At 52.7% G+C, this 23,265-nt stretch overlaps 1 protein-coding gene across 1 annotated transcript; it reads right to left on the bottom strand.

Annotated features, from left to right (window-relative positions):
• Positions 1-18,429: 18,429 nt before the first annotated feature.
• Positions 18,430-20,969, bottom strand: LOC121082051 (zinc finger protein 239-like). The gene is made up of 2 exons (XM_040581394.1): positions 20,256-20,969; positions 18,430-20,075 (listed from the first exon to the last, which is right to left on the bottom strand). The coding sequence occupies exons 1-2, from the start codon at positions 20,275-20,277 to the stop codon at positions 19,063-19,065; spliced, it is 1,035 nt and encodes a 344-aa protein (XP_040437328.1). The 5' UTR covers positions 20,278-20,969; the 3' UTR covers positions 18,430-19,062.
• Positions 20,970-23,265: the final 2,296 nt, after the last annotated feature.

The raw sequence follows: 23,265 nt of genomic DNA, 5'->3' as shown, positions 1-23,265 counted from the left end.
CCCCCAATGCCCCCCATCCTCCAGTAACCCCCGTAGCCCCCCCCACATCCCTCCAATGGCCCCTGTAGCCCCCCCAATGTCCCCCCACCCCTCCAGTAACCCCCGTAGCCCCCCCCCCCTCCAGTGACCCCTGTACCCCCCCAATGCCCCCCCACATCCCTCCAGTGACCCCTATAGCCTCCCCAATGCCCCCCCATCCTCCAATGACCCCTGTAGCCCCCCTAATGCCCCCCCACCCCTCCAGTGACCCCTGTACCCCCCCAATGCCCCCCCACCCCTCCAGTGACCCCTAATGCCCCCCTAATGCCCCCCCACCCCTCCAGTGACCCCTGTAGCCCCCCCAATGCCCCCCACATCCCTCCAATGGCCCCTGTAGCCCCCCCACCCCTCCAGTGACCCCTGTAGCCCCCCCCATGCCCCCCACCCCTCCAGTGACCCCCGTAGCCCCCCCAACGCCCCCCCCACCCTCCAGCGACCCCTGTAGCCCCCCAATGCCCCCCCCATCCCCCTAACGCCCCCCCGAACGCACCGTCCCCCATATCCCCTCAGTGTCCCCCCACCCCCGTCCCCCTCCCTCATGGCCCCTCCCACCCCAACACCCCCCCCCCAACACCCCCTAAGCCCCCCCCAACCCTCCTGGCCCCCCCCAAACCCCCCCACTAACGCCCCCCCCCCCCCCCCAAGGCGGGGCCGCGGCCTGTGTTTACCTCCCGCTCGGCCAGCGACTCCACGTCCGCCCCCCCGCGGCGCGCGCCGCACCCGCCACCGGAACCGGAAGCGGCTTCCGGCGCCTCGCCCCGCCTCCTCCCGCCGTACAACATGGCGGCTCCCAGAGCCGCTCTGCCCCCCCCCCCCCCCCCCCCCCCCCTCTCCCTCCACAACCCGCCCGGTCCCGGCGGCTTCCAACGAGGCGCGGAGTTGAGTGACTGTGAGGAACGATCCGCCGCTCTCCGCCTGGCCCCGCTCCGCCTCCAGGCGGGGTGGGCAAATGGCGGCGGCGGGGCGGGTGGGGGGGGGGGGCTCGCTGGGCGCCGCCATCTTGTTTTACGGCGCCGCCGCCGCCGCGCCTCAAGATGGCGGCTGCCCCCGTTAAAGCGACTCGACCCCGTTAGTAAGGCGCCGTCTGTCCCCTTGGGACTTCGGGACGGTTCTGGGGGGGGGGGGGGGGGGTGCTGAGGCTGATGGGGGCCGACATGGGGCCTATAGGCACGTATAGATGCGTATTGGCACGTATAGAAGCGTATAGTATAGACACTTATATGGATGCATATCAGCCAGCATAGATACATACAGACGTCTATAGGCACTTATATGGATGCGTATTGACCAGCATAGATACATACAGACGTCTATAGGCACTTATATGGATGCGTATCGACCAGCATAGATACATACAGACGTCTATAGGCACTTATATGGATGCGTATTGACCAGCATAGATACATACAGACGTCTATAGGCACTTATATGGATGCGTATCGGCCAGCATAGATACATACAGACGTCTATAGGCACTTATATGGATGCGTATCGAACAGCATAGATACATACAGACGTCTATAGGCACATATATGGATGCATATCAGCCAGCATACATACATAGAGACGTCTATAGGCACTTATATGGATGCGTATCGACCAGCATAGATACATACAGACGTCTATAGGCACTTATATGGATGCATATCAGCCAGCATAGATACATACAGACGTCTATAGGCACTTATATGGATGCGTATCGACCAGCATAGATACATACAGACGTCTATAGGCACGTATATGGATGCATATCAGCCAGCATAGATACATACAGACGTCTATAGGCACTTATATGGATGCATATCGACCAGCATAGATACATACAGACGTCTATAGGCACTTATATGGATGCGTATCGACCAGCATAGATACATACAGACGTCTATAGGCACTTATATGGATGTGTATCCGCAAGTATCGGTACTGTTCTAGTTGAAATTGAAATACCTGGAGTCTGAGATAAATTCACTAAGTAAATTCTTTATTTTCTCTGCGCGCATCCAGGCGCGCCGGGTCGGGCGCGTGACCCAGCCCTTTCACCCCCCGCTTCCCGGCCGGTTCCAGCGGGCGGCTCCGCTTCGAAGCTGGGAATTACAAAACGGATCTATTTTTACGCCGAGGTCTAAACAAAGTCGAGGTTGCCGTAGTAACGCGAGACCGTGGTTTAACGTTTGCCGTGAGAAGGTGCGTCTGGTCTCGTCACCTCGTGGGGTTTTTTTTTTTTTTTCTCGCCGGATAGAACCTTCTCCAATGTGTCGCAGCAGGATCGTTCCTTTGGTTCAAAGCCCGTTCACTCAGCAAATCACCCTGGGTTAGTTATCACGGCGCGCCTGGATTTTCCGAACTGAGATAGGAAAGCAAAAAAAAAATAATAAAAAAAAATAAAAAAAAATAAAATAATAATAAAAAATAATAATAATAAAAAATAATAATAATAAAAAATAATATAAAATAAAAAAAAAATAAAAAAAATTAAAATAAAAAATAAAAATAATAATAATAATAATTTAAAAAAAAAAAAAAAAAAAAAAAAAAGGATCCTAGGAAAAGAAACTGCAGTTCCCCATCATTTTTGCGCGCGAAGAGCCGGACGAGGACTCGGCGGTGAGTGAGCGCATTGCGGTTCCTTCCGGTCGGGGGATGGGCCCCCGGGGTGAAATGAGGAGCTCGGGGTAATTTGCTGATCGAGCGCGTGAAGTAAGAGGAGCCAGACGTGGGAGTGTCCTACGTTATCTTAAAGGCAAACGTTAAACCCCCGCCGCTGCTACGTTGCTGTGGCAATTTGCGGGTTTTGTTTAAAGATTGCGTTTTGTAACCGACGTTTTATCGAAACGACCTCAAGCGAGAAACCGCCATCACGGAGGAAGCCGAGGGACCTACCGACGAGATCGAAACCGACCTCCACGAAGATTAAAAAAAACAACTTTTAGCTTGCCTGGATTTGCGAGCCCTCGGTGGAGCTGCGGCTCCCCGGCCGCCCCAGCGCCGCTTTTGCTTTCCTACGTTTAGCGAATTGAGTTGGGCTCCGTCTTTTTCAATTTAACTAGAAGAAATTTGGCGCCGTGACTCGGATCCGGGCGGCCGACTCGGAATATACAACCCTGGGAGGGCGCCCCGTCTTCAGAATCCCGGACGAGATTCCGACTTAGCTCGCCTGGATTCTCCGAACCGATAGAGGAAAGCAAAAAAAAAAAAATAGAAAAAAAAAAAAAAGAGGAAGGAGATACTGCAGCTCCCCGTCATTTTTGTGCACGAAGAGGCGGTCGAAGACCCGGCAGTGAGTGACTGTTTCGCGGTCCCGTTCGGTCGGGGGTGGGGTACCCGGGGCGCGAGCGACTCGAGACGTCCACCGGGCTTAGTCGTCCGCCGGGCGAAGCGAGCGTGGACCTCCCTGCAGCGCGGTCCCCACCGTTCCGCGAGGCCGTGGGCCACCAGCGGAGGGATTTTGGGTGAGAGGAGGCGCTCCCGGAGGATGGGCCAGAAGGAGAGCAAGGCTTCTCGTTCCACGCAGGAGATGCGGGGCGGGGGCGGGCTCCCCCATGTACCCCAAGAAAGCCCGTTAGCCCTAATGATCCAACATTGGGATCGTTCCCCTTCTCTAAGGGGGAAGTCCAAGGAGAAAATGGTCCGTTGTTGTACGGAAGCGTGGGGAGGAAAGCAAATAAGAAAAGATTTATATTGGCCGGTTTATGGATCTTTTGAGGGTTGGATATGTCGACAGTTAAACGTATACGTTAACGCCAAACGGCCGTTCAATGAGGAGGAGAGCGAGTATGCCTTTCTATGGATCCTGGCAACGGCCCAGGCCGCTGATTTCTTCCCAGAAAAAGAAAAGAAAAAGAATAGGAAGGAAAGGCGGGATGTAGACGAACCTCCGGCCTCTCCCCCACCCTATATTCCCCCTCCTCCGCCACCACCGGGTCCTGAGCACGACCCTCCCCCAACAGCACCCCCCCAACCCCGGGGAGAGGCCCCTCCCGATCAAATAACGGCTCGGAGTCAAACTAGAGAAAGGAGGGAGGAAAATCTGTTGTATCCCTTAAGGGAGACGGCTGTGGGGGGACCGCAGCCCGCCGTCGGGTTCGTATCCGTACCCCTCAGCTCCCGGGACGTCAGGGGATTTAAGAAAGAAATGGGGCGCTTGTTAGACGACCCGTTAGGGGTAGCCGAACGTTTCGACCGGTTCCTGGGGCCTAACGTTTATACTTGGGACGAGATGGAGGCTATTTTAAACATCTTGTTCACGTACGAAGAACGAAGAATGATCAGGACGGCAGGCGTGAGGCATTGGGACCAGGGGCACCGGCAAGGTCCCGCCGGAGAGGAAAAATGGCCCCTGCGAAGGCCCAGTTGGAACAATCAAGACCCCGTCCATAGAAACAATATGGTAGATCTCCGGGGTATGATAATTCAGGGGATTAGAGGACAAAATATTAATAACGCCTTTAACGAAAAACAGAAAAAAGATGAAACCCCCGCCAAATGGCTAGAAAGATTGAGAAGGAGTTTACAGCTGTGTTCTGAGTTGGATCCCGATAGTCAAGTGGGTCAAGCTCTGCTGAAAACTCTATTTGTACACAACTCTTGGACAGACATAAGAAAAAAGTTAAATAAAATAGACTATTGGCAAGAAAGGGGGTTGGATGAATTGTTACGAGAAGCTCAGAAGGTGTATGTGAGAAGGGAAGAAGAAAATCAGAAGAAACAAGCCAGAATCCTCATGGCAGCTGTAAGAGAAGGGCAAAATCTGGGTAGGAGAAGAAACAGTCCCCAGAGGGGTCCAGTAGACCTGAGAAGAAGGTTTGGTTCGCAAGAAGTGGAATGTTTTTATTGTCACAAGAAGGGACATGTGCGGAGAAATTGTCGGAAAAGGATGCAGGATGAGAAGATTTTCAAGGAAGATTAGGGGGGTCAGGGGCTCTGTTTGCTGGGGACCCCTAAGGTTACCGAGCCCTTGATAAAATTAAAATTGGGTCCTCAGCAACGAAACGTTCGAGTTCCTCGTGGGCTCGGGCGCCGAAAGATCAAAACCCTCCAAAAGTTGCCATCTGGATGTGTTGAATCAGGGGATAAACTCCAAGTAATCGGTGCTGAGGGAGAACCTTTCAAAGCGCCCCTGGCAAGGAACGTAACAATAGAAGCTCCAAATAAATACGGGGTGGGAACATTTTTATCGGCCCCAGAAGCTGAGTGTGACCTTCTGGGACGAGACCTGATGGTGGAATTAGGAATCGATTTGGAAGCAGATCGAGGGGAATTAAAAGGAAGATTAGGCTTGTTAACCGCGGAAGGTGAAGCCAAGTTTAATCCAGAAAATTGGTATAGCCCAGGGTCGGTGGGAAAATTAAATATCAAACCCATCGCGGTCTCCGTAAAAGACCCAGACCGGCCCATTAGGATAAAACATTATCCCATCTCTAGAGGGGGGAGGGAAGGGGTGCAGCCAGTAATTGAGGGGCTTTCGGAACCCGCTACGTCTCCCCACAACACTCCCATATTGCCCGTAAAAAAAACCCCAGATGGGTCTTACCGCTTAGTACAAGATCTGAGAGCTGCAAACGAACGAACCATTTCCCGGTTCCCTGCGGTGGCTAACCCGCACGCTATACTTAACCAGTTAAGTCCAGATTATAAACGGTGTAGAGTTCTAAAAGATGCTTTTTGGCCTCGTCCCTTAGAAGAAAAATGTGAGGGACCGTTTTGCTTTCGAGGGGGAGAACCCCAAGACCCGTAGAAAACGACAGTTACGGCGGGACCGTTTTGCCCCAGGGATTCACAGAGTCCCCGGACTTGTTTGGGCAAGCTCTGGAACGGTTACCGGAATCTTACGAATTAAGTCAGGGACTAATTCTGATACAATACCTGGATGATTTATTGATGGCTGGAAAAACTCAAGAAGGAGTCAGCAATGAGAGCATCGAGTCATTGAGCTTTTTAGGCCTCAAGGGGTTAAAGGTTTCTAAGTCCAAATTGCAGTTTACTTGAAGGAGAGGTAAAATATTTGGGGCGTGGGCTCACAAAGGGACACAAGAAATTAGATCCCGAAAGAGTAAAAGGAATTTTGTCTCTGACAGCGCCCACTAATAAAAGACAGGTAAGACGGTTATTGGGATTATTTAGGGTATTGTCGACAGTGGATGGAAAATTACAGCAAAGTAAAATTATTGTATGAAAAATTAGCTAAAAACGGGTTGGTAAAATGGTCCCCTGAAGATGCGAATCGTTGGGAAAATATAAAAAGAGATCTGGTAGAAGCACCCGTCCTCAGTTTACCCGACACCCGTAAACCCGTTCAGCTTTTTGGTATGTGGGAGTCCTTTAGGGCTCAGGGACTTTTCAATTTTGTTTGTTATGTGGATTCGCCGCCTTATTGTTTTTGCCATGTGCCGTTCCGTGTTTTATGAGATCAATTCAAAACGCTAGGACTAACGTGCAGTTTGCTACTAGGGTTTCACCCCGATGGCGTTAAACAAATTCGAGTGGTGCGCCAAAATGTACGGTCGACCATACGGGTTATATAGTTATATACAGTTATATAGTTAAGGCAGCAACAATTTAATAGCAAACAAGGACCTGGGAACAATTGGCTATTAACAATTCATGTAACAGTGTCGGCTGAGTAAAAATAAAAATAGAATAGCAAAGAAAGCAACCGCCAGGAACGCATAGACGAGGATGTGGTAACGTCTTTTATACTTTTATGCTTTTCCACCTCCGCCGTAAGTAGAAAAACAGTAGAAAAACACACCCTCTGCCTAAACAAACAAAAAAAAAAAAAAAAAGTTTTTGATTCCCTTTTATAATGAACCGTATAGGTTACACTTTTAAAAATAAAAAATAAAAAACCCACTCACCTTACGGGATGTTCAGAGGGGGAAACGCGCACTCCAGAGCCTTCCTCCCTGGGAGGTGACGTGGCGCTCTGATGGTGAGAAAATATTGCACTGAAAGCAAGGACCTGTCATTTGGCCACAGCGCCATAAGAAATGGGTCAGGGACTTCATCTGGACGCTCAGCATCCACCTTTTATCCACACGAACGATCCGTGTACGCCGATGCGCGATTTTTTAAAGCCCCACGGAATGTGTTGGAAAAATCTGGAAAGACCGCGCATGAGAAATCCCGATAGTCTAGGCATGATAGTGACGCCCGAAAAAAAAAAAAAAAAAAAAAAAAAAAAAAAAGGGACCGTGTTAAGAAACCGTAGTGTTTATAGTTCATTTAAATAATATTGATTTTTATTTATTACCTAAGTGAAACGTATAGCTGTAAGTGTTGTTTTAGGTTTTGGTTTTTGTAGGTTATTGATATGTTACCCAACCCTTTGGAGTTATTTTGAAAACGGTGTGTTGGACGCAAAGTAAATTCAATGAACCGTTTGACGACCAGTAAACAACAAATAACAATTTATCCACAAATAACAATTTATTAACAAATAACAATTTATTAACAAATGTGAACTAGAAGTCGAATAACAACAGTCCAGCAAAGTCTCACGTGACGTGGAAAACGAACTTCCTCGCTCGTGCGTCCAGCACAGTCCTGAATAATGTCGGGGCGGTAACTCCATCTGTTCCCTCCATCATAGTCCGTGCCTGGCCCTTGGTATTTTTCTTCACGAGGTGACGAAGATGGACGGAAACGGGTAACAAGTCGCATGGTAACTTGTGATCAACAGTTTTCTTTGGTTTGTAGAACGGTCTCTCGCACGCTCACAGAAGCACATGCTGACGGTCGCTGTAGTCACGGTGAAGACAAAAGGCCAAACAGCGAAGCCGTACAGAGCGTGTCGTCTCCTTCTCCCGTTTTTTTTCCAAAATGATAAGGATTGTTTGTGGCGAGACAAACAAATTGGTCCGTCACCCTCCTGGTCAAGATTCAGGCTAACGCCCTGACCAAAACTGCACAATTAAAAACGCGTGCGCAGCCTAACCTTAAAGGGGCGTGAAAATTTACCCCTTTTAAATGCCCACCTCTTGGCTCTTGATTCTTAACCCCCACAAACAAACCTTATATACGCCAGGAAATGTTTTATTGTGTTCTGTTATGTAGTTTGGTTATGAGAATGTTTTGAAATTAGCTTATGGCACGTTTGGGTTTTGAACGGTTAGCTAAACGTTTGTTAGGGATTTATGGTTCTTGTTAGTCGGTCTTAGCCATTGCCCGTTATTGTTTACGGGTAACGGTAAATGGGTGTAATGCTTGGATAAGGATTGTTAACCGCGTCTGGATAGTTGGCAGAATCTTTTCTCTTATCTACGCCACCCACGGAGCGGCAGCCTTGAGCCACGGGGCGGTGCGAAGGACGTTATGGGGACTGTGCTGTCCCAACATCGCTGGCTGACCCCAAAGCCACACAGAGACGGAGACACCCGAATCACCCGGAACAGCAGATCTCCCGGGAATACCCCGCCTAAAACACCCCGCTTCCCGACGTGTCCGTTGGGTTGCTTGCCGGTGTCTAAACTGTAGCAGAGAATTGGTCCTGTGTTTCATTGAAGAGACAGCCTCACGGTATGGAATGATTCGATAGGTACCAGGGGACCAGAGGATCAAGTGGAAATTTCGTCAATTATTTCGTGGATGGGAACTGCCAGTACCTGAACTTTGGGAAGTCCATGAAACAGACCGGTGCAGAGATTTAGGACAGCGTGCTGTAAGGTTTGCAACAAGCAAACAGGTGGAAATGTATTTAAGAGATAACTTAAAGAGATAACATCCTTGGGAATTGTTGGCAGGATAACAGCAAAATTCCCCCGAAGACTACCTGCTGCTGCCGAGAAGATCGTGATATCCCGTTGCTCTCTGCCAAAGAGTAGACGAGGAAAGGCAGAGAGGTGCTAACAGTGGGGAGATGACGGCTGTTACCCTGATAATGATATTAATTACCACGGCTTTAGAAAATGAACATGAACCCTTCAACGGGACCTTAGGTCGATGGGAAGATTCAATCAAAGTTCGGTGTAACGTTGACAGCCGGACCTCCAAAATTCCGAGTTCAATTGGAAGATTTAGTTTTTTAGGAACTAGACCCACCCGGTCGACGAGAAAGAGCAATAAAACCTTTTTATCTCCGCCCCGGTTCAGCTCCAGGGAAAACTAATTGCAGTTTCCCTAATCGCTGTCGCTGGGCATGTCGGGGATGTGGAACCATAGCTTCAAACCGGGACGTAGCCATTAAAGATAGATTTTTAGATATAAACCGGTAACCTTTTTAAAAGCAGGTTGGGAAAAGCGCAGCTAATGGTGATGAAGCAATCAGAACCGGAGGTGAAAATCCGGCCGAATAAAAATCCTGAACTGGGTGCAGCTTGTGAGGTATCGTCTAGGTTTGATCAGCGAATCGCTTATACAGAAAAGAAGGGGGGGATGGGGATAAACAGGTGACTGAGGGCAATTTGCTGATGAAACCAGTTAAACAAGAGGAACAGCCCGTTGCGGGGGTCCTGAGGACGGCCCGTGTAACGAGAGGAGACGCGTCCGCAGCGTGATCCGGCTACACCAGAGGTGGGAACGTCCTGTTCCGCAAGGGAAGCGTCACCGCGATCGTCCCGCGTCGCGGGGGGTGTCAGGAGCGACCTTGGCGACGATAGAAAGAGCCGCTCAGCTCGCCGGCGCTGCGGGGGCTTCCCTGCCTTAATAAATGTATAGCGAACCCGCCCCGGGCTTGGCTGGTTTCAATTCAACTAGGACGTATAGGCACTTATATGGATGCGTATCGGCCAGCATAGATACATACAGACGTCTATAGGCACTTATATGGATGCGTATCGACCAGCATAGATACATACAGACGTCTATAGGCACTTATATGGATGCGTATCGGCCAGCATAGATACATACAGACGTCTATAGGCACTTATATGGATGCGTATCGACCAGCATAGATACATACAGACGTCTATAGGCACTTATATGGATGCGTATCGACCAGCATAGATACATACAGACGTCTATAGGCACGTATATGGATGCGTATCAGCCAGCATAGATACATACAGACGTCTATAGGCACATATATGGATGCGTATCGACCAGCATAGATACATACAGACGTCTATAGGCACTTATATGGATGCGTGTCGGCCAGCATAGATACATACAGACGTCTATAGGCACTTATATGGATGCGTGTCGGCCAGCATAGATACATACAGACGTCTATAGGCACATATATGGATGCATATCGACCAGCATAGATACATACAGACGTCTATAGGCACATATATGGATGCACATCGACAAGCATAGATACATACAGACGTCTATAGGCACATATATGGATGCACATCGACAAGCATAGATACATACAGACGTCTATAGGCACATATATGGATGCGTATCGACCAGCATAGATACATACAGACGTCTATAGGCACTTATATGGATGCATATCAGCCAGCATAGATACATACAGACGTCTATAGGCACTTATATGGATGCGTATTGAACAGCATAGATACATACAGACGTCTATAGGCACTTATATGGATGCGTATCGACCAGCATAGATACCTAGAGACGTCTATAGGCACATATATGGATACATACCAATGGGGGGGGTGTATATGTGCACATGTGTGTATATACATGTATGGACACACAAATGTATGTACATATATCTATACACCCCATAAGGGTGTGAATATAGGGGCATACACAGATATATATTATGTGTGTATATACATATACATACACACATATATGCAAATATATATACATACAGCTGTATATACACATATGTATGCATATATACACACACATGTATATCTACATATGTTATAGACCTGTATGTGCACATATATACACATGTATATACGTATATAGACCTTTATATGCAAATATACACCCACATATGCACATGTACACACCCATACGCATGTATACACATGCACACCCACACACATATATGCACACCCATATATACTGACCTATACACACGTATATATGTACATTCACATGCATACATGCACACACACATATGCACATGCATATATACTCACCTATACACGTGTACACGTATATTCACACCATACACATACATACGCACACATACATGCGCACACATATATAGTCACCTATATACACGTATATACATTCACTCCCATACATGCACACACACGCATCCCCCCCCCCCAGCTTCTTTTACAGACCCAGAGCTCCAACCTGGTGACGCACCACCGCATCCATATGGGGCAGAGACCCTATAGATGCGCCCATACACACATATAGACACCCCTATAGCTACTCCTGTATGAGCCTATAGACACCCCTATATGTGCCTATAGCCACCCCTATGGCCCCCTCGTTCCCTGGTCCCGGTGAGGGTCACGGGGGGGGGGGACACACACACGAAGCCCCCACAAGCGGCGGGGTCAAGCCCCAGCAGTGGGGGCAGCTGCACTGGGGGGGACCCACAGCCCCGGGGACACCCCCACAGCCCCCAGGAGACCCCCAAGACCCCCACAGCCCCCAGGAGACCCCCAAGACCCCCACAGCCCCCAGGAGATCCCCACAGCCCCCAGGAGACCCCCAAGACCCCCACAGCCCCGGGGACACCCCCACAGCCCCCAGGAGACCCCCAAGACCCCCACAGCCCCTGGGACACCCCCACAGCCCCCAGGAGACCCCCAAGACCCCCACAGCCCCTGGGACACCCCCACAGCCCCCAGGAGACCCCCAAGACCCCCACAGCCCCCAGGAGACCCCCAAGACCCCCACAGCCCCCGGGAGACCCCCACAGCCCCCAGGAGACCCCCACAACCCGTGGGAGCCCAGAGTTGGGCCAGGCTGCATTTGAGGGGGGGCCCCTCACAACTCCCAGGAGACCCCAAGATCACTGGGACCCCTCCCCCCCCCCCCAACCCCTGAGAGAGGCCTGGAGACCCCCAAGACCCCCAAAGTGTGGCCAGGCTGCATTGGGGGGGACCCCACAACCCCTGGAAGCCCCCCAAGACCCTTAGGGACCCCCCAGGACCCCCAGAGTGTGGCCAGGCTGCATTGAGGGGGGACCCCACAACCCCTGGGACCCCCCAAGACCCCTAGAGACCCTCCAGGATGTCCAGGAGCCCCCCAGGACCCCCAGAATGTAGCCAGGCTGCATTGGGGGGGACCCCACAACTCCTGGGAGCCCCCCAAGACGCCTGGGAGCCCCCCCAGGATGCCCAGGAGCCCCCCAGGACCCCCAGAATGCAGCCAGGCTGCATTGAGGGGGGACCCCACAACCCCTGGGAGCCCCCCAAGACCCCTAGGGACCCCCCAGGACCCCCAGAGTGTGGCCAGGCTGCATTGGGGGGGACCCCACAACTCCTGGGAGCCCCCCAAGACGCCTGGGAGCCCCCCCAGGATGTCCAGGAGCCCCCCAGGACCCCCAGAATGCAGCCAGGCTGCATTGAGAGGGGACCCCACAACCCCTGGGGCCCGCCCAAGACCCCTAGGGACCCCCCAGGACCCCCAAAGTGTGGCCAGGCTGCATTGAGGGGGGACCCCACAACACCTGGGAGCCCCCCAAGACCCCTAGAGACCCTCCAGGATGTCCAGGAGCCCCCCAGGACCCCCAGAATGTAGTCAGGCTGCATTGAGGGGGGACCCCACAACCCCTGGGACCCACCCAAGACCCCTAGGGACCCCCCAGGACCCCCAGAGTGTGGCCAGGCTGCATTGAGGGGGGACCCCACAACACCTGGGAGCCCCCCAAGACCCCTAGAGACCCTCCAGGATGTCCAGGAGCCCCCCAGGACCCCCAGAATGTAGCCAGGCTGCATTGGGGGGGACCCCACAACTCCTGGGAGCCCCCCAAGACGCCTGGGAGCCCCCCCAGGATGTCCAGGAGCCCCCCAGGACCCCCAGAATGCAGCCAGGCTGCATTGAGGGGGGACCCCACAACCCCTGGGAGCCCCCCAAGACCCCTAGGTACCCCCCAGGACCCCCAAAGTGTGGCCAGGCTGCATTGGGGGGGGACCCCACAACTCCTGGGAGCCCCCCAAGACGCCTGGGAGCCCCCCCAGGATGTCCAGGAGACCCCCAGGACCCCCAGAATGCAGCCAGGCTGCATTGAGGGGGGACCCCACAACCCCTGGGAGCCCCCCAAGACCCCTAGGGACGCCCCAGGACCCCCAGAGTGTGGCCAGGCTGCATTGAGGGGGGGACCCCACAACACCTGGGAGCCCCCCAAGACCCCTAGAGACCCTCCAGGATGTCCAGGAGCCCCCCAGGACCCCCAGAATGTAGCCAGGCTGCATTGGGGGGGGACCCTACAACTCCTGGGAGCCCCCCAAGACGCCTGGGAGCCCCCCCAGGATGTCCAGGAGCCCCCCAGGACCCCCAGAATGTAGGCAGGCTGCATTGGGGGGGACCCCACAACTCCTGGGAGCCCCCCAAGACCCCTAGGTACCCCCCAGGACCCCCAGAGTGTGGCCAGGCTGCATTGAGGGGGGACCCCACAACCCCTGGGAGCCCCCCAAGACCCCTAGAGACCCTCCAGGATGTCCAGGAGCCCCCCAGGACCCCCAGAATGTAGTCAGGCTGCATTGGGGGGGACCCCACAACCCCTGGGAGCCCCCCAAGACCTTTTTTTTCCCTGTATTAGTTGATTGCAACATAGATCAGGTCATGGTCACCCAGCTGCACACAGCCTCGTCGCAATTAACAAGCAAGAAAAGAGGAGGACAGAGAATGTCTGAAGAGAGAGGTAGGAGAGGAAGATGGGGAGTGTTTGGCCTGACAGGAGATGAGAGAAGGGTGTTGTGAAGGAGAGTAGGAAAGATAAACGTGGTTATCTCGTGATAAAGGGGTGTCTGCACGCGTGTAGAGATAATGCAGCTGTGTAACTGCTGAATGATTCCTGCCCTGAACGCAGCTGCGGTTCGTGTGCGGGCTCAGAGGTGTAAATGGGGGCTTCTCTGCTACGGTAAAGTGTCTCTGGTTGCACATATATATTTTTTTTTTCAAAAAAAAAAAAGAGGGAATGACCCCAGAGGCACGCTCAGAGAAAGCCTGCCGTGTTTTGAACTTTTTGACTGAACCCATCCTGGTCCGGTGTGCCCTTCCTCGGAACTGACTTGCAGGCGTTGTTGCAAAAAAGTGAATGTCTGCGGGGAACGACAGCACCTTCCCGAAAGCCTTGATATTTGGGATAACCGATTACCTCTGTACAACGTTAATCCCAAAGAATCCGATATTGTCTGCGCTTCGAATGTCAGTAATTGCCTTCCTGTAGACGCCAGCGTAGTAGGAGGCTGTTGATGGGAACGTGTCGCAGCGGTTCTTCTCTTACCCGGAGTGACAGCAAGGGAAAACATTGATGAGTTAAATCACCTTGTTTGGGAAAACATTGAAGAGTTAAATCACCTTGTTTGGGAAAACATTGAAGAGTTAAATCACCTTGTTTGGGAAAGCACTAAAGAGTTAAATCAGATTTTTTGGGAAAGCACTAAAGAGTTAAATCACCTTGTTTGGGAAAGCACTAAAGAGTTAAATCAGATTTTTTGGGAAAGCACTAAAGAGTTAAATCCCCTCGTTTGGGAAAGCACTAAAGAGTTAAATCACCTTGTTTGGGAAAACATTGAAGAGTTAAATCAGCTTTTTTGGGAAAGCATTAAAGAGTTAAATCAGCTTTTTTGGGAAAACATTGAAGAGTTAAATCACCTTGTTTGGGAAAACATTGAAGAGTTAAATCACCTTGTTTGGGAAAGCACTAAAGAGTTAAATCAGCTTTTTTGGGAAAACATTGAAGAGTTAAATCAGCTTTTTTGGGAAAGCACTAAAGAGTTAAATCACCTTGTTTGGGAAAACATTGAAGAGTTAAATCAGCTTTTTTGGGAAAACATTGAAGAGTTAAATCACCTTGTTTGGGAAAACATTGAAGAGTTAAATCACCTTGTTTGGGAAAGCACTGAAGAGTTAAATCACCTTGTTTGGGAAAGCACTAAAGAGTTAAATCACCTTGTTTGGGAAAACATTAAAGAGTTAAATCACCTTGTTTGGGAAAACATTGATGAGTTAAATCAGCTTTTTTGGGAAAACATTGAAGAGTTAAATCACCTTGTTTGGGAAAACATTGAAGAGTTAAATCAGCTTGTTTGGGAAAACATTAAAGAGTTAAATCAGCTTGTTTGGGAAAGCATTGAAGAGTTAAATCACCTTGTTTGGGAAAACATTAAAGAGTTAAATCACCTTGTTTGGGAAAACATTAAAGAGTTAAATCACCTTGTTTGGGAAAGCATTGAAGAGTTAAATCACCTTGTTTGGGAAAACATTGAAGAGTTAAATCACCTTGTTTGGGAAAGCACTAAAGAGTTAAATCACCTTGTTTGGGAAAACATTAAAGAGTTAAATCACCTTGTTTGGGAAAACATTAAAGAGTTAAATCAGCTTGTTTGGGAAAGCATTGAAGAGTTAAATCACCTTGTTTGGGAAAACATTAAAGAGTTAAATCACCTTGTTTGGGAAAACATTAAAGAGTTAAATCACCTTGTTTGGGAAAGCATTGAAGAGTTAAATCACCTTGTTTGGGAAAGCACTAAAGAGTTAAATCACCTTGTTTGGGAAAACATTGAAGAGTTAAATCACCTTGTTTGGGAAAGCACTAAAGAGTTAAATCACCTTGTTTGGGAAAACACTGAAGAGTTAAATCAGCTTTTTTGGGAAAACATTGAAGAGTTAAATCAGCTTTTTTGGGAAAAACATTGAAGAGTTAAATCAGCTTTTTTGGGAAAACATTGAAGAGTTAAATCAGCTTTTTTGGGAAAGCACTAAAGAGTTAAATCCCCTCTTTGCTGGGCAGTTAAGAACGAGCCGAAATTTGCCGCTGCTTTTTGTTGCCGGTTCCGGGACACGCTGGAGGGTTGTGACTCGCGTGTCCCGCCCGGATTTTAGGCGCCCCGTTGCAGCGATATATTATCAAAATCTGAGAAAATTTCAGCCTTTTTGGCATCCGTCCGCCCCGTTGGCGGTATCGTTGGTTCGCTGTTACCGTGGTCGCCCGTCGTGTTCGCAAAGGGCCCTGCGGGACGTGGCAAAGCCGCTACTAGCGGCTCAAAAACAAAAAAAAGGGAAATTGTAAAATTGCGCGGGACAGAGCGGGTTGTTTTGACATCGATAACGTGCAGCTTCGGCCTTGCTTTGACGAAGTGCAGCTGCGGTCCGGCAGCAAAGAGGCAAATAACTCTGAGGGGGGGGATGGGAGGAACTGGGATGGGACAGAAACAACGGAGGAATGCGATCTAGAAGATAAGGAAAGGGCAGAGAGCGGCGCTAAAGAAAGTGTTTTATGGCCGTGACCGATCACTCCGGCTCTCTCCGTAAGCAGCTCGTGGAGCTGATAAGAAACGAACCGGCCATAAAGGCTGGGAACGGGTTAACCGGGGAGGTTACACCTCGGTGTTAATTCAGACACTTACTTAAAGTGTCCTTTGTAGCTCACCACCCAGCGGGGACTGCCTGCCTCAAGAGCCCACCTGTTTAAAGTGCGCGGCTTCTGAAAATATATATATATTTTTTAATTTTTATATATATATATATATATATTTTTATATAAACTCGGGATTGTGTACGATAAATCGACATCTTCCTTGCATCAAGCTACGTCCTGTCTCTTCAGTCGCCGCACCCTAGAGACCCCCCCAGGATGCCCAGGAGCCCCCCAGGACCCCCAGAATGCAGCCAGGCTGTACTGAGAGGGGACCCCACAACCCCTGGGAGCCCCCCAAGACCCCTGGGAGTCCTCCCCAGACCCCCAGAGTGTGGCCAGGCTGCATTGAGGGGGGGACCCCACAACCCCTGGGAGCCCCCCGGGGTCCCTAGGGACCCCCCAGGATGCCCAGGAACCCCCCCAGGACCCCCAGAATGCGGCCAGGCTGTACTGAGAGGGGACCCCACAACCCCTGGGAGCCCCCCAAGACCCCTAGGGACCCTCCAGGATGCCCAGGAGCCCCCCAGGACCCCCAGAATGCAGCCAGGCTGCATTGAGGGGGGGACCCCACAACGCCTGGAAGCCTGCCAAGGCCCCTAGGGACCCCCCAGGACGCCCAGGAGCCCCCCAGGACCCCCAGAATGCAGCCAGGCTGTATTGAGAGGGGACGCCACAACCCCTGGGAGCCCCCCAAGACCCCTGGGAGCCCCTCCGGACCCCCAGAGTGTGGCCAGGCTGCATTGAGAGGGGACCCCACAACCCCTGGGAGCCCCCCAAGACCCCTGGGACCCCCCCCAAGACCCCCAGAGTGTGGCCAGGCTGCATTGGGGGGGACCCCACAACCCCTGGAAGCCCCCCAAGACCCCTAGGGACCCCCCAGGATGCCCAGGAGCCCCCCAGGACCCCCAGAATGCAACCAGGCTGCATTGAGAGGGGACCCCACAACCCCTGGGAGCCCCTCCGGACCCCCAGAGTGTGGCCAGGCTGCATTGAGGGGGAGACCTCACAACCCCTGGGACCCGCCCAAGACCCCTAGGGACCCCCCAGGACGTCCAGGAGCCCCCCAGGACCCCCCAGAATGTAGCCAGGCTGCATTGGGGGGGGACCCCACAACTCCTGGGAGCCCCCAAGATCCCTAGGGACCACCCCAGGATGCCCAGGAGACCCCCAGAGCGTGCCCAAACTGCATTGAGAGGCGACTCCACAACCCCTGGAAGCCCCCCAAGACCCCTGGGAGCCCCCCAGGACCCCCAGAGCGGATCCAGGCTGCATTGGTGGGGGGCAGTGGGAGGCCTTCACAGCCCCTGAGGAGCGAGGAGCCCCCCCAAAGCCCCCCACAACAGGGGGGATGTCCATCCCTGCATCCCCACATCGCCCCGGTGATGCCTCATGGTAAAAAATTTTTTTTTCCAGATGTCCCAGTTCCATTTTCTTATTTTTTTCCCCCCAGTTTAGGGTCTTTTTAAGGGTGGAGGCGGATCCAAAGGGAATCACATCCCAAATAAAATCGTCTGCGTGTTGGCAGCCTGCGAGCATCTCCGTGGTGGTGACGGAGCAGGGGCTGCGTGGGTGGAAGAACCTTTTCTGGAGAGGAAAACTGGGGAAAAATCCCTTCTTTTGGGGGGCTGGGAGTATTTTTTGCACCTGGAGGGCGTGAAACCCGCCCCCAGAAAGCAACTGGAGGGGTGGTGGGACTGGGGTGGAGACCCTGGAGCTGGGATCAGGTTCTCCATCCCCCTCCGTTTCGCTCGGACAAGGATGAAGGACCAACCGAAGCAGGGATGAGGTTTATCTGGTGATGCCGTAGGGGTGCAGCATCCTTCCAAAACGTGATTGCCACCATCCCACGTGTCCTCCTGCCCCTCCACCCCTCCTGGAGCTGTCCCATCCTTCCAGCCCCATTGGGAAAACTCAACCCTCGCGATGGCCAAGCCCCAGCCTGGATGAGAACGAGGGGGTTCGGGTCCAAAGCACGGAGGTGAGTGGAGGAGAAATTCTGATTTATTTTTGGCAGCGGGAAGGGAGCGAGAGCAGGACACGGAGTTGGGCTGTGCCCACCTCCATCCCCAAGATGTTGCAGGAGCCTCTTCTGAAGCCCTTTGGCCAACTCAAGGGTTCGATCATCCAAAGACGAACCATAGATGGGCAGGACAGAGGTTGCATGATGCCACCGAATAACGTCACAGGCAAAAAAAAAAAAAAAAAAAAAAAAAAAAAAACTATAAACGAGGAAGAACTCAACCTGGTGTGTCCCAACAGGGTTGTGCGACCGTTTCCACCCCGTTTCTTCCATCCTGAAGATGCTGAGTCCCAAGCGGCGTCTTTAAAACCTTGGTCTATGCCCAAATCCACCCACCATTTGGCAGTGGAAGAAGCCTGTGGTCTGTACGGTGTTGCTCGGTGCCACCAGAAGAAATTCTCGGACCAAGCCGACGTGACTTTTTGGAGCCTAAAGCCAATGAGTCCACTCCTCCTACCGAACTTCTGCCATGGGTCTGCATCCCACAGCAGAGCCCATCCCAGCAAACGCATCCATCCAGGTCCCTGTGGGGAGCCGGGAAGATGTGTGGGACCACCCGCCAGGTCTTTACCCAAGGTGGGTCACCGAGTCTCTACCCAACGTGGGTCCTCCGATGCGTGATGAAGTTTGAACAGCGGATAAAGCTCTTCCCGCAGTCGGGGCACTCGTAGGGCTTCCCTTCCCGGTGGGTCCTTTGGTGTTTAATCAAGGCAGAACTCACGGTGAAGCTCCTGCCGCACTCGGGGCACTCATAGGGCTTCTCCCCGGTGTGGATGCGTTGGTGGGTCATCAGGTTGGAGCTGCGGTTGAAGCTCTTGCCGCAGTCGGGGCAGCGGTAGGGTCTCTCCCCCGTATGTGTCCGCTGGTGCCTGATGAGGTCCGAGCTGTTCCGAAACCACTTCCCGCAGTCAACGCATCTGTAGGGCTTCTCCCCGGTGTGGACGCGCTGGTGGATGATGAGGCTGGAGCTCTGGCTGAAGGTCTTCTCGCACTCCTCGCACTTGTAGGGTCTCTCCCCGGTGTGGATCTTCTGGTGGCGGATCAGGTAGGAGCTGACGCTGAAGCTCTTCCCACACTCGGGGCACTTGTAGGGTCTTTCCCCGGTGTGGGTGCGTTGGTGGGACGTGAGGTTGGAGCTCTGGTTGAAGCCCTTCCCGCAGTCGGGGCATTTGTAGGGCTTCTCGCCGGTGTGCAAGCGTTGGTGGGTGATGAGGGTGGAGCTGTCGCTGAAGCTCTTCCCGCACTCGGGACACTTGTAGGGTTTCTCCCCGGTGTGTAGACGTTGGTGGGTGATGAGGTGGGAGCTCCGGCTGAAGCTCTTCCCGCACTCCAAGCACTTGTAGGGCTTCTCGCCCGCGTGCAACCGCTGGTGGACCACCAGGTTCGAGCTCCGGCTGAAGCTCCGGCCGCATTCCTCGCAGATGGTGGGTCTTTCCTCCTCGGAGCTTCGCGGGGTGGGTTGGCAACCTCTTCCCGTGGGGCATCTTCTTGGCTTCTCCCCCCCCTTGACCTCCTGCTCCACGGAGCCCTTCAAAAGGGCTTCCCCCGCACGGCCCTGCCGGTGGGGTTTCTCCTCCGCCTTCTCCATCCCCGCCTCCATGCCGGCTGGAGGAAGGAACAGGAACGGGATTTGAATCCATGCCAGAGGGAAGGGGAAGGAGATCCTCCCAGATCTGTCGCCGGGAGGACGGCGTCAGCAACGGGGCTGTCCTACACGCAGGAGCAACGCCCGGCTGGAAGAGGGAGGAGAAGACAGGACGGAAGGTCGAGTGAATTCCTCCTCACCTGCCTGGCTATCTCGTAGCATCTCCTCTTCCTCGCAGCCTCCTCCGTGACCTGGCCAAGGTTTGGGAGCGGCAGATCCTGGTTTGAGGAGCAGGGGGGAGGGAAACAAGCTGTGAGCACCTTCCCGGCTTGTGGGTTGCTCCTGCCCGAGTCCATCCCTACTGGGAAATCAACAGGCAGGACACCGGCACCATCTTGTGTCCATAAAACCCTCAAGATACAGCCTGTAAAAACCTCCAAAACCCAAGACAGCGCCCATAAAATGCTCCAAAACCCAAGACAGAGCCCATAAAACCTCCAAAACCCGAGACAGATCCCATAAAACCCTCCAAAACCCGAGACAGAGCCCACAAAACCCTCCAAAACCCAAAATAGAGCCCACAAACCCCTCCAAAACCCAAGATAGAGCCCACAAAACCCTCCAAAACCCAAGACAGAGCCCACAAAACCCTCCAAAACCCAAGATAGAGCCCACAAAACCCTCCAAAACCCAAGATAGAGCCCATAAAATGCTCCATAACCCAAGATATAGCCCACAAAACCCTCCAAAACCCAAGATAGAGCCCACAAAACCCTCCAAAACCCAAGATAGAGCCCACAAAACCCTCCAAAACCCAAGACAGAGCCCGTAAGACCCTCCAAAACCCAAGATAGAGCCCACAAAACCCTCCAAAACCCAAGCTAGAGCCCACAAAACCCTTCAAAACCCATGATAGAGCCCACAAAACCCTCCAAAACCCAAGACAGAACCCGTAAGACCCTCCAAAACCCAAGACAGAGCCCGTAAGACCCTCCAAAACCCAAGATAGAGCCCACAAAACCCTCCAAAACCCAAGATAGAGCCCATAAGACCCTCCAAAACCCAAGACAGAGCCCATAAGACCCTCCAAAACCCAAGATAGAGCCCACAAAACCCTCCAAAACCCAAGATAGAGCCCATCAGACCCTCCAAAACCCAAGATAGACCCCACAAAACCCTCCAAAACCCAAGATATAGCCCACAAAACCCTCCAAAACCCAAGACAGAGCCCATAAGACCCTCCAAAACCCAAGACAGAGCCCATAAAACCTCCAAAACCCGAGACAGATCCCATAAAACCCTCCAAAACCCGAGACAGAGCCCACAAAACCCTCCAAAACCCAAAATAGAGCCCACAAAACCCTCCAAAACCCAAGACAGAGCCCATAAAATGCTCCATAACCCAAGATATAGCCCACAAAACCCTCCAAAACCCAAGATAGAGCCCACAAAACCCTCCAAAACCCAAGACATAGCCCACAAAACCCTCCAAAACCCAAGATAGAGCCCATAAGACCCTCCAAAACCCAAGACAGAGCCCACAAAACCCTCCAAAACCCAAGACAGAGCCCATAAGACCCTCCAAACCCCAAGCTAGAGCCCACAAAACCCTCCAAAACCCAAGATAGAGCCCACAAAACCCTCCAAAACCCAAGACAGAGCCCACAAAACCCTCCAAAACCCAAGATAGAGCCCACAAAACCCTCCAAAACCCGAGATAGAGCCCACAAAACCCTCCAAAACCCAAGCTAGAGCCCACAAAACCCTCCAAAACCCAAGATAGAGCCCACAAAACCCTCCAAAACCCAAAATAGAGCCCACAAAACCCTCCAAAACCCAAGCTAGAGCCCACAAAACCCTCCAAAACCCAAGATAGAGCCCATAAGACCCTCCAAAACCCAAGATATAGCCCACAAAACCCTCCAAAACCCAAGCTGGAGCCCACAAAACCCTCCAAAACCCAAAATAGAGCCCACAAAACCCTCCAAAACCCAAGACAGAGCCCACAAAACCCTCCAAAACCCAAGATAGAGCCCATAAGACCCTCCAAAACCCAAGATAGAGCCCACAAAACCCTCCAAAACCCAAGCTAGAGCCCACAAAACCCTTCAAAACCCATGATAGAGCCCATAAGACCCTCCAAAACCCAAGACAGAGCCCATAAGACCCTCCAAAACCCAAGACAGAGCCCACAAAACCCTCCAAAACCCAAGACAGAGCCCGTAAGACCCTCCAAAACCCAAGACAGAGCCCATTAGACCCTCCAAAACCCAAGACAGAGCCCGTAAGACCCTCCAAAACCCAAGACAGAGCCCGTAAGACCCTCCAAAACCCAAGACAGAGCCCATAAGACCCTCCAAAACCCAAGACAGAGCCCGTAAGACCCTCCAAAACCCAAGACAGATCCCATCAGACCCTCCAAAGCACCAAGACAGAGCCAAGATGTGGGGCATCCTCGAAAGGGAGGTGGGGGGGAAGGAAGGAGCTTGTCCCACTTGGGGAACGTGGTTACGGGAAGGGAAGGAGCAGCTTCGTGTCCCCAGACCAGGACAAGGGCAAGGGCAAGGTCCTTGGCTGTGGCTTAGCCCCAAAATCCCTCGTTCTCAGCCCAAAAGCCACCCAACACAACACCCAGACAACACCCGCCCACTCAAGGCATTTCCCCCGCTGTGTTCTACAGGGGGAAACTGAGGCAGGGACCACCAACCCCAAAAAGGGGTCCCACAGGGGTGGGGAAGGAAAGAGCTCTGGGGTCTCCTGTCCCCGTCACCTGGGGGGGGGGCAAAGTTTGAGGGGGGGGGGGCGGGGGGGGCGATGCTCCTGCTCACCCCACTGTCCTGGGGCCATGGGGGGCTATGGGGCACTGGGGCTGGGGGTCCCCTGCTCCGTGGGTGTCCCCCCACCCTCCAGGCTCCCCCCTGCTCTGGAGTCCTGGAGGTCTCAGGGGTCCCAATCTCTGGGGTCTCAGGAGCCTCAGGGGTCCCACTCTTGGGGGTCTCGGGGGTCCCCCCCCTCTCTGGGCATCCCTGGGGGGGGGGGGGTCTCACTCTCCAGGTTCCCCCTCCCTTGCTGTCTTGGGGGGTCCTCTGTCTCCAGGGTCCCAGGGGTCCTGGGAGTCTCTCCCTCTCCAGGATCCCCCCCCTCTCCGAGATCCCAGGGGTCTCCGCACTCCCCCCTCTTTAGGGTCCTGGGGGTCCCCCCCTCTCCGGG

The sequence above is a fragment of the Falco naumanni genome, unplaced genomic scaffold (genome assembly GCF_017639655.2).
Source record: "Falco naumanni isolate bFalNau1 unplaced genomic scaffold, bFalNau1.pat scaffold_215_arrow_pat_ctg1, whole genome shotgun sequence".
Taxonomy (NCBI): domain Eukaryota; kingdom Metazoa; phylum Chordata; class Aves; order Falconiformes; family Falconidae; genus Falco; species Falco naumanni.
The sequence above is the reverse complement of the archived record's forward strand: the minus strand, read 5'-3'. Positions and strand labels throughout refer to the sequence as shown.